This window comes from Coregonus lavaretus (assembly GCF_964263955.1).
Source record: "Coregonus lavaretus genome assembly, contig: HAP1_SCAFFOLD_3908, whole genome shotgun sequence".
NCBI lineage: Eukaryota > Metazoa > Chordata > Actinopteri > Salmoniformes > Salmonidae > Coregonus > Coregonus lavaretus.
In genome coordinates, this window is record NW_028162131.1 from 5,665 (window position 1) to 18,212 (window position 12,548).

Sequence of the window (12,548 nt, forward strand, 5' to 3'; positions counted from 1 at the left end):
ATGTCCCCACTCCCCCTCAGCGCTGAGTCCATTCTCTACCCTCCAGAGTCCACAGGCACCATGTCCCCACTCCCCCTCAGCGCTGAGTCCATTCTCTACCCTCCAGAGGCCACAGGCACCATGTCCCCACTCCCCCTCAGCGCTGAGTCCATTCTCTACCCTCCAGAGCCCACAGGCACCATGTCCCCACTCCCCCTCAGAGCTGAGTCCATTCTCTACCCTCCAGAGGCCAAAAATGACACAACAAGGAAAGCTTTTAAACAGAATATACTAAAGGGGAGGCCAGAAACCCTTTTCACAGACCTCTACAAAAACAGTGATGTGAGTAATCTCATCTTTCTCACTGACCAGCCAAATGCATGGCGCTCAGCAGTCTACTCTCACTACCCATCCGTAAAGAAAGAGGGAATCTGTAATGGGTTGAAGCTGAAAGTGAAAGAGACAGATGACCCTGACAGCACCATGATAACAATCAACCTCTACAAGACTGGGACTGTCATGGTGCAAGGTAACCTTAGGCTGTTTGAAACAGACTTTCAGACCATTAAGGAGAGAGCAGAGAGAGAGAAGGACACCACCAGTGACATGCCCTCCCTCAAGACAAACTCCACCAGCACCACCCTCACCCCCACTATCCCCACCCAAAAAGGCACATCCAGCACCTCTCTTCCCACCATAGTGGAGGACACGCCACAGGAGGAGAGCGACCCCCTCAGTTCAGAGCAGGCTCAGGCCCTCCTCACCACCATAGCTGCCATGAGGGATCAGTTCACCACACTGGAGGGAGAGGTGGTCCTGCTCAGGGAGAGTGTGAGCAAACAGCAAACAGCAACCAGACATCCACACCTTAGAGGAGCTCCTAACCAAGGTGCGGACAGAGCAAGACAGCAGCCTTGCAACACAGTTGAAAGAAGTTCAGCAAGAGAGAGACGGACTCAAGAGAGAGCTGGCTGATCTAACAGAGGAGGTGAGAGAGCTCCAAAAAGCCAGGCAGAGCAGTAATAACGAGCTGACCACACTAAGAGAGGAGCTGCAGGAGAGAAAGAGAACAGAAGACAGACTGCAGGAGCAGCTAGATCACCACTCTATGACCTGCCATCACACAGCAGAGGAGCCCACCTCAACCAGCCAGGCCTCCCCAGCCCTGCCGGCTGCATGCCTCCCCCCCAGCCCCCAGAACAGCCTCCCACTGACAGCGGCACCGGCACAGACCAGCCACACCCCAGCTCCAACACCCACCAGCCCCAACTCTACCCCCTCCAGTCCAGAAGAAACACTGGCTGAGATTGTCCTGTTGATGGACTCAAATGGGAAGTTTGTTCAGGAGAAGAAACTTTTCCCTAGACACAAAACGAGAAAGGTGTGGTGCCCAACAACGCAGAGTGCCATGGCGCTGCTTGATAAGGCCCAGCTTGGGTCGCCAAGCCACATAATCATACACACCGGAAGCAACGACCTGCGTGCTCAGCAGGAGAGGGTGGCGACTTCACTACGGGGAGTGATTGAGAAGGCCTCCGCAATCTTCCCCAACTCAAGGATCGTGGTGTCAACCCTTCTACAGAGGAAGGACATCCACCCTGCCACAATCCAAAGAATAAACGCCAGCCTCTCCCGGGACTGTGCCCTGCGACCCAATGCCCACCATCCCACCCTCGATCTGGACTGTCTCTATGACCATGTTCACCTGTACAGGGAGACAGTCCCCATCCTTGCTAAGACTCTCAAGGACGTCGCTTTAAACCGCATCCCGACCTCTCCACCCAGGAACAGCGGAGCAATCTCCACCCCCCCCGAGATCACCGAGACAACACCCCGGACCAGTACCCTGGACCCCCCAGCCACGGCCACAGCACCACCAGCCTCAATGCCCACCACATCCAGCGCAGCACAGACCACCCCAGCCCAGCTTCAGACCCACCCAGACGAGGCCTAACACCCCCCTCCCCCCCACCACAGACCCACACCTGGAGGAGCCACAGCCCGGCAGACAGAGCTATGCACAAGCTGTGAGAGGAGCAACTGGTCCAGCTCCCACCAACGAAATGAGTGACATCAAACAAATGCTGAATCTACTATGCTCACGTGTGATAGGCCGAGGGTCATGGTAAGATGAGCACAAGAACTCCACCATCCTCACACTACATCCACCCAAGTGGCATGACACAAATACTATCTTAAATGATAAACAAATCACATTTGCATAATAAGAGTTTACCTTAATTGAAAAATCATATTTTAATAGTTCTTGTTGGATTGTGAGTGTTTATCTCATTTTGAATGTAAAGAAGAAACAGTTATGAAGTCTTTTTACGTTGCATGTTGGAATTTACAAGGCTTGAAGTCCTCTGCTTTTGGGCTAAAGAGCAGAAACCCAGACTTCCTTAAAGAAATTGATGATGTTGATATTGTAGTACTACAGGAAACATGGTGCAGAGGTGATGTTTCCACTGGCTGTCCACTAGGTTATAGGGAGATAATCGTACCATCCACCAAATTTAAAAGGAATCACACAGGGCAGAGCCTCAGGGGGAATGCTAATATGGTATAAATCTGAACTAACTAATTCAATCGAATTGATCAAAACAGGAGAATTCTTTATCTGGCTAAAAATCAACAAGGAGGCTATCTTAACAGATAACAACGTCTTCCTCTGTGCCACATACATTCCCCCCTCAGAGTCACCCTACTTCAATGAAGAGAGTTTCTCCATTCTAGAGGGGGAGATTAGTCAATTTCAGGCCCAAGGCAATGTGCTGGTCTATGGAGACCTGAATGCTAGAACAGCAGAAGAACTAGACACTATTAACAGTCATGGGGACAAACACCTACCGGGAAGCAACAACCTTTCCCTCCCCACATACCCCCCTAGAAACAACTATGACAAAGTGAAAAACAAAAATGGAGTACAGCTCCTGAAGCTCTGTCGAACACTGGGTCTGTACATAGTCAATGGTAGGTTAAGAGGGGACTCTTTTGGTAGGTACACCTACAGCTCATCCCTTGGCAGCAGTACTGTAGACTACTTCATCACAGACCTTAACCCAGAGTCTCTCAGAGCCTTCACAGTCAGCCCACTAACACCTCTCTCTGACCACAGTAAAATCACAGTGTATCTGAAAAGAGCAGAACCCAACCATGAAGCATCACGGCCCAATAAATTACATGGTACTAAACAGACCTATAGATGGAGTGCAAACAGTACAGAAATCTACCAAAAAGCAATTAGTAGCCAAAAAATACAATCTCTCCTGGACAACTTTTTAGCATTAACATTCCCAATGAAGGTATAAATTTGGCCGTTTGGAACATAAACTTTATATTTGACAAATTAGCCTCCTTGGCTAATCTTAAGAAACATAAGAGCAAACCAAAAATAATAGATCATGAAAAATGGTTTGATAATGATTGCAAAAATCTAAGAAAGTCATTGAGAAATATATCTAATCATAAACACAGAGACCCAGACAACAAAAATATACGTCTTCAATATGGGGAAACACTGAAGCAATACAAACACACCCTAAGAACAAAAAAGGAACAGCACATTAGAAATCAGCTGGATGTGATTGAGGAATCCATAGAATCAAACCACTTCTGGGAGAATTGGAATAAATTAAACAAACCTCATAATGAGGAATTGGCTATCCAAAATGGGGATATGTGGAGAAATCACTTTGCAAACCTCTACAGCAATATAACAAAGAGCCCAGAACAACAAGATATACAAGAAAAATTACAAATCCTTGAATCAGCAGTCAAAGACTATCAGAATCCTGTGGATACCCCAATTACAGAACAAGAATTATTGGAAAAACTTTGCACTCTCCAACCCAAAAAGGCCTGTGGTGCTGATGGTATTTTAAATGAAATGATCAAATATACAGACCACAAATTCAAATTGGCTATACTCAAACTCTTCAACATTATCCTAACTGCAGGTATTTTCCCCGATATTTGGAACCAAGGATTGATCACACCAATTTATAAAAATGGAGACAAATTTGACCCAAATAATTACAGAGGAATTTGCGTTAACAGCAACTTGGGGAAAATTCTCTGCAGTATCATAAACAGCAGACTACATAATTTCCTTGATGAACACAACGTCCTAAGCAGAAGCCAGATTGGATTTGTAAAAAATTATCGTACAACAGACCACAGTTACACCCTCCAGACTCTAATTGACAAACAAGTAAATCAAAACAAAGGCAAAATCTACTCGTGTTTTGTAGACTTCAAGAAAGCATTTGATTCAATTTGGCACGAAGGTCTTTTTTACAAACTAATAGAAAGTGGTATTGGAGGGAAAACATATGATGTTATTAAATCAATGTACACTAAAAACAAATGTGCGATTAAAATCGGCAACAAGCAAACAGACTTCTTCTCTCAGGGACGTGGAGTGAAACAGGGCTGCCCAATAAGTCCAACACTATTTAACATCTACATTAACGAATTGGCAAAAACATTAGAAGAATCGTCAGCACCTGGTCTCACCCTACACAACACTGAAATCAAGTGTCTGCTGTACGCAGATGACCTGGTGCAACTGTCTCCCACTAAGGAGGGGTTACAGCAGCATCTAGATCATCTGCACAGGTTCTGTCAGACCTGGGCTCTGACCGTTAATCTAAAAAAAACGAATATAATGAAATTCCAATTAGAATCTGGCTCAAAATTTTCCAATCAGTTATAGAACCAATTGCTCTATATGGCAGCGAAGTATGGGGTCCGCTCTCTAATACTGAATTTACCAAATGGGACAAACATCCAATCGAAATACTGCATGCAGAGTTTTGCAAGACTGTATTGCAAGTGCAAAGAAAAACTCAAAATAATGCATGTAGAGCAGAATTGGGCCAATACCCCCTCCTTATTCGAATAGAAAAAAGAGCCATCAAATTTTACAACCATCTAAAAACAAGTGACCCCAAAACATTCCATCACACAGCTCTACTATGTCAAGAGATGAAATAAGAGAAGAGTCCCCTCAGCCAGCTGGTTCTGAGGCTCAGTTCACTAACCCAAACCAACCTCATAGAGCCTCAGGACAGCACTCAGAAAATCTGGCCCAACCAAATCATCACAAAGCAAAAAGAAAAATATATCACCTATTGGAAAGACACCACAAAAAATCAAAGTAAACTTCAATGCTATTTGGCTCTAAACAGACAGTACATGGTGGCAGACTATCTGACCACTGTGACTGATAGAAAACTGAGAAAAACACTGACTAGGTACAGACTCAGTGAGCACAGTCTGGCTATAGAGACCGGTCGTCACAGGCAAACCTGGCTGCCCAGAGAGGACAGGCTGTGCTCACTCTGCCCCCGGGGAGAGGTAGAGACAGATCTGCATTTCCTATTACACTGTGACAAATACTCAGACCTAAGAGAATCTTTCTTTCCCAAAATTATCATTCAGTACAACGAATTTGAAACTATAAAAGAGGAAGAGAAAATCAAATATTTATTGGGTGAAAAGCCAAAATGTGCAATTTTGGCAGCCAAATATGTGTCCTCCTGCCACAACCTGAGGGACAGCCAGTGAAAATTGTAATGTAATGTCAATAATATTTCCTGTTTTGTTTTGGCTTTCATAGCATGTAATATGTCTTCTCAGTCATGTTGAGATTGGTCGACTACTATTGCTTTAATGTATTGTTATTCTCATTAATATTGTTGTTGTAGTTGCTGTTAATGGTAATCCCATTTCCACTACTACTATTATTGCTGTTGGTCCCACCATTTTTGTTATATGTATACTTTGACAATGTAAGTAATTTTACTTGCCATGTCAATAAAGTCTATTGAATTGAATTGAATTGAGAGAGAGAGAGAGAGAGAGAGAGAGAGAGAGAGAGAGAGAGAGAGAGAGGACATCAGGTAAAGTTCTGGAGATGAGGGAATATGTGTGCAGAAAGAAACCCTCCAGTATGGTTAACCCCAGTTAGGCCCAGTATGGACTATCAATACAAGTGACCATTTAGAATGTGACCCAGTTCAATGGGTCTTAACAGAACTGGGGGATGTCAGCCATGAAGTTGTCTAAACACAACTGGAATATAATTTGTTTGTGATTCATTGTTAATGGATTTTCCATTAGGAACACAGGGGGAAAACCTAACACAACAACACACATAACACACAACCAATAAAAACAAAGGGGGAGGAAACCACTAAAGTCATTACCATATTGTCATTTTCTAACGACAGGGAGAAAACATGTAAAATCTAGAAGACTACTTTAGATCTGGTCAGAAGAAGCCTAGTGCACTACGTAGGGAACAGGGTGAGATTTGGGCCAGAGACAGTAACTCCTGGATGGAAATCTTCATTCTAATGACAGTGAGCAAATCTCCACCCTATTCCCTATGTAGTGCACTACTTTAGATCTGGTCAGAAGTAGCCTAGTGCACTACGTAGGGAACAGGGTGTCATTTGGGCCAGAGTCAGTAACTCCCCTGGGTATGAATTGTCTCTCTATCTTATCTGTCTTCTATATGATGTTCTCCTCTCCTCCTCTCTTCTCTCCTCTATTCACTCTATTCTATCATCCACACCACATGCCAGCTTCAACAAAATCCATTTACAAGTTAAAGACACACCTTGGAATAAATAGCAAAGGAAAACTACTACTAGATGGATTTTTTATTTCCCATCACCATGAATCATATTTAATAACTGAACAGTAGCAGACCTAACTTCATCTGTTCCTGACTCTGGGTAGTGGATTAAAAAGACCATCAATCTCCAATGATATTAAAGTACAATTCTGAACATTACTGATATACTGAGTGACAAGTCAAGATAGCTGATGTTTTTATTGTTTGTTTAATAGCACCACCTGCTGGACAGGTTTAATGTTGCTTGACTGAGCAGTATGGGAGAATAAAAGATGCCAAACTTAGGGCCGGTTTCCCGGACATCTCCATTGAACATGCTTTTTAGTCTAGGACTAGGCTTCATCTGTGTCCGGGAAACCGGCCCATATAGTTCAATTAGCAAGTAAGTAACACTACCTGTTCCATGATACTGAGGAAAATTACATTGAGACAGAGAACCAATTGAGAAAACATTTCAATGGTTCTGAATGACAACCAACATACATTAACAGCATACATCATGATTAATGTAAATGTAGCCAATTAAAACATTGCATTTGATAACAAATACGTTATTACGTTTTAATTACACTCTGAAGATTAAATCAGTCAGACAAAAATAATAGTACAGAAAAACAGAGTATTATATCTGGGGACCATCACCACCAGCATGACTAGTATCTATGTGGACCCTACTACAGTTTAACCAGCTCAGCTATAGACTACACCAGCATGACTAGTATCTATGTGGACCCTACTACAGTTTAACCAGCTCAGCTATAGACTACACCAGCATGACTAGTATCTATGTGGACCCTACTACAGTTTAACCAGCTCAGCTATAGACTACACCAGCATGACTAGTATCTATGTGGACCCTACTACAGTTTAACCAGCTCAGCTATAGACTACACCAGCATGACTAGTATCTATGTGGACCCTACTACAGTTTAACCAGCTCAGCAGTACCAGAGAGCCTAAACCCAGGATAGAGAGGCTGAGTGAATGTGGTCTGGACTCTGTGGAGGAGGGTCATTGTGTCAGAGACGCTGTAGAAGGACAGAGTACCTGCCTTGTGATCCAGGTACACTCCTACTCTGGAGGACAGAGGGCCTGATACTTTAGTCACAACATTATTGTGTCTGAACCTATAACCACCACTATAACACTCTAAACTCCAGGACTTGTCATTGAATCCAAATCTACCATCTGTCCCTGTTCTGCTGATGTCTTTATATGAGACTGCTGTAACACACCACCCACTCCACTCCACCTCCCAGTAACAGCGTCCAGACAGACCCTCTCTACACAGAACCTGGCACCAGTTGGTGAATCTGTCTGGATGATCAGGATATGGTTGGACTTGGTCTGTACGTGTCACCTTTCTGTTCCTTTTAGACAGAGAGAGGTGTGTGTGTGCTGTGTTTGGGTCCAGTGTGAGCTGACAGGAATCTGGGAGAAGAGCAGAGCAGAGACCAATGAGTGGAGTTAGAACAATAAGTTAAGTCAGATACTGTATCTACCCTGTCTTTGATTAGAGCACAGCAGAGATCAAATCAGAGAAATATGAGGAGTCAGATAGATACCCAGTCTTTGATTAGATCTACTATTGCGATATATTTCTAGAGGGATTGTTAGGAGTGTCAGTAAAAAGAGACTGTTAGTTACTTCAGAATAAAGAGACTCACATTGTAAGAACTGTTCTCTGGTCTTGGGCTCTGGAGGCAGTACAACATCCACTATATTCACTACAGACACACAAACACATTCACAGAGAGAGGGAATGTTATCATCATACCATATTCCACATGTATATGACTAGTAGGGAACTTTCAATGGTCTAAAGTTGATGTTCTTCTTATTTTCAACACACCTGTAGTGGAGATCTTGGTCCATTCTCCTTTAAGGACGTCTTCTAGTTTCTATCTCAGTTCAGACACAGTCTTACTCACATCTCCAAAGTACTGAAGAGGACGGACAACGATGCTGGGTAAGTCTGAAGACACACTGGTACCGGAGAGAGACTGATAACTCTGGAGAGAGAGAGAGAGGGTGAGAGAGAGAGAGAGAGAGAGAGAGAGAGAGAGAGAGAGAGAGAGAGAGAGAGAGAGAGAGAGACAGAGACAGAGACCGAGACAGAGACCGAGACAGAGAGAGCAGAACCAAATGATTGAGAGTTTTAATTTCATATCACATGTATCAAGGCAGTTGAGTTACCTGGAGGAAATGGATGTGATCCTCTGTGTGTGAGAGCTGCTCCAGCTCAGTGCTTCTCTTCCTCAGCTCAGCTATCTCCTGCTCCAGTTGCTCCAGGAGTCCTTCAGCTTGACTCACTTGAGCCTTTTCTTGGGCTCTGATCAGCTCCTTCACCTCAGAGCGCCTTCTCTCAATGGAGTGGATCAGCTCGGTAAAGTTCTTATCACTGTCCTCCACTGCTGCCTGTGCAGAGCGCTGTTGAGAGAGAGAGAGAGAGAGAGAGAGAGAGAGAGAGAGAGAGAGAGAGAGAGAGAGAGAGAGAGAGAGAGACTGACTTGTCTTACTTTAATGAGCCATCCTCATTACACTAACACCCCCACCCCTAAAAGCACATTGCGTGCCACCACAACCTCTACACAATCACATTATCCAGTACCCAACACCACAGTACAATACACCACCCAGCACCACATTCCAACCGTCCATCCAACCCCTCCTCTCCAGCCGTACAGACAGCCCCCCTGAGCCCCCATACCTCCTGAAACATCTCCACACTGTTGATCATTTTGTACAACTCAAACTCAACCCTAAGGCGTCAACAGTAATGGCATTACCCTGGTAACACAGAAAAAACATGATGAACAGTCTGTCATTGCAGAAAACGGACACCCCTCCCCAACTCCCAGGTCAACCCGAGCCAACCAGCTATTGGTGTCCAGGGCTCCATGTAATACCCTCCACTGGACGACCCCTGACCTTTCCAGCACTGGGAGCTTATAGAGCACCCTCCACCTATACCCTGCCATGCTCTCAGCCCCCACAACCCCCTGCCACTGATGCCCCTTCACTCCCACTAAGCTCAGAGTGTTAAAAGTCAGTAAGTCCTCCAGACTCTCCTGCCAGTCCCCAGTCTCTGCTGTCACTTGCAGTGGTGGAAACGGTGGTGGCCCCTCCTCAGGCTGCTCCAGCCCTCAGTACTGCAGCATAGAAATCAGAGACCCCTGCTGTATTGAGTCTCTCCTGCCTCATGATGAAGAGCTGCTGATCCAGCCCCAAACCACCAGCCCTCCTCAACAGAGCACATGCTGGTTCCCTCCAGCCCACCTCCGTACGGTACAGTAGCCTCTGTGCTGCTGAGTCAGAACGCTGCCACCCTCACCAGAAAAAATTCACTAACTTGCGCTGCAGGTCCACAAGCAGACCACCGGGGGCGTTGAGAATGGCCAATTTAAGCCATAGAGAGGATGCCACCAAGTTGTTGATGATCAGCACCCTCCCTCTGTATGCCACTTGGGAGATGAGCCACCTCCACTTTGTCAGCCTCGACACCACCGCTTGTGACACTCCTTCCCAGTTCTTCCTAACCCAACCCTCCGAGCCCAGATACACCCCAAGCATCTTGAGCCACTCACAGCCCCACTGCAACCCCCCTGGAAGCTGCGGAGGTGCCCTATCCCTCCATGCCCCACATAACAGAGCCTCACTCTTGCCCCAGTTTACCTAAGCAGAAGACGCCCCCTCGTACACCCTCAAACTATTCTCCAGGGCCTGTAGGTTCTGCTCATCCCTAACCAACACAGACGTCATCAGCGTATGCTGACACTGCTATGCCTGTCCCCAACCCTATGCCTGGCTCCCACACTCCCTGTAGCCTCCTGCGTAGCAGGCCCAGAAATGGCTCAATAACAAGAGAGTATAGCTGCCCCGACAGAGGGCATCCCTGGTGAATGCCCCTCCCTACCCAGACTGGCCTACTGAGCCCTCCCCACACCTTGACCATACATGAAGCCCCAGTGCACAGCATTTGAACACAGGCCACAAAATTCTCCCCACAACCAAAACAACACATTGAACAGATATTCATGGTCCACCCTATCAAAGGCTTTCTCCTGATTATGAACAGATTGTCTGTGTTTGAGCGTCCTGGTACACAGTACGTTTGGTCCTTGTGTACAATAGAGTCCAGGTGGGACTTCAGTCTGTTAACGAGGACCTTGGTAAAGACCTTATAGTCCAAACAGAGCAATGCCACAGGCCTCCAGTTCTTTATGTCGCTCAAATCCCTATTTTGGGCAGGAGAGTCAAAGCCTCCCGTCTACAGCTTAGCGACAGCTCCCCCACCCCGACGCACTCACACAACACACGTCCTGTCCAATAATTCCCCAGAACTTTTTATAAAAATCCACAGGCAGACCGTCTGAGAGACAGCAGCTGAGAGTTTGTGTAAGGCCAGGGAAATATCTATTTGATTTCTCTGTGACAGAGAGAGTTTGGAAAGGTCTGTGAGCAGAACCTGAGAACACCCAGGATAATAATAATATGCCATTTAGCAGACGCTTTTATCCAAAGCGACTTACAGTCATGTGCATACATTTTTACATATGGTCCCGGGGATCGAACCCACTACCCTGGCGTTACAAGGGCCATGCTCTACCAGCTGAGCTACAGAGGACCACAGAGTTCTGCCCTCTATAAATCAGAGTACAACTCGACAGCCTCATCTCCCCACAACAGAAGTTACCCACCCATCAGTCTCCCTCATCTCCCCACAACAGAAGTTACCCACCCATCAGTCTCCCTCATCTCCCCACAACAGAAGTTATCCACCCATCAGGCTCCCTCATCTCCCCACAACAGAAGTTACCCACCCATCAGGCTCCCTCATCTCCCCACAACAGAAGTTACCCACCCATCAGGCTCCCTCATCTCCCCACAACAGAAGTTACCCACCCATCAGGCTCCCTCATCTCCCCACAACAGAAGTTACCCACCCATCAGGCTCCCTCATCTCCCCCACAACAGAAGTTACCCACCCATCAGGCTCCCTCATCTCCCCCACAACAGAAGTTACCCACCCATCAGGCTCCCTCATCTCCCCACAACAGAAGTTACCCACCCATCAGGCTCCCTCATCTCCCCACAACAGAAGTTACCCACCCATCAGGCTCCCTCATCTCCCCACAACAGAAGTTATCCACCCATCAGACAAACGTAAAACAAGGGATTTTCTTGGTTTCCCCACTCTGTTTTTCCAACCCCTCTGGTGAAACAGAGAACTGAGCCCTGTACTATAATATAATATAATGTGCCATTTTGCAGACGCTTTTATCCAAAGCGACTTACAGTCGATAATATATATATTTTTTGTGTATGGGTGGTCCCGGGGATCGAACCCACTACCCTGGCGTTACAAGCACCGTGCTCTACCAGCTGAGCTACAGAGGACCAGGTGCAGACAAATTTATGAAAGCAAAGACAAGGTCATTATTTGGGCTCTAAACACTAACAACCTACCCTTACACACCTCTTTTGCTACCCCTGCACTAAGATTTCTGCCATGGCATTTAAATGTTTTTGGTTTACATATTCCCCCAGTCTTTGCCGGCGTTCATGTTAAGGAAGTCTAACCGTGAAATCTCCATAAGAGGTGGGAGGGAAATCATCACAATCAGAAACCAGTAGAGAAGCCCATAAAGCCACCATGCCAGAAAAAAACATCCATTTAAGCAGATTCTGAAGACATGCCCTTAAGAACCCATGACCCATTTTCTCAGCCTATACCGCTTCCTGGGTGAGAGGACACTAAACCCCTCATTCTTCATCACGTGTTGTACTGACCTTACAAACCTTCCAGGATCAATCAAATAAGACTCCAGCAGAACCTTCTTTTTCCCCTTTAGTCTCCATCAGGAACCTAGAAAGTTCTCTCAGCGTATATACTGGGCCCTCAGCCTGACTGGCTGTCAGC

General features: G+C 46.0%; 1 protein-coding gene across 1 annotated transcript; it reads right to left on the minus strand.

Moving 5' to 3' along the window:
* Positions 1–7,489: 7,489 nt before the first annotated feature.
* Positions 7,490–10,584, minus strand: LOC311116509 (stonustoxin subunit beta-like; the record flags this gene model as incomplete). Its single annotated transcript, XM_084191597.1, has 3 exons — positions 7,490–8,056; positions 8,293–8,352; positions 10,572–10,584. The coding sequence occupies 3 exons, from the start codon at positions 10,582–10,584 to the stop codon at positions 7,548–7,550; spliced, it is 582 nt and encodes a 193-aa protein (XP_084047723.1). The 3' UTR covers positions 7,490–7,547.
* Between the last annotated feature and the right edge of the window lie 1,964 nt (positions 10,585–12,548).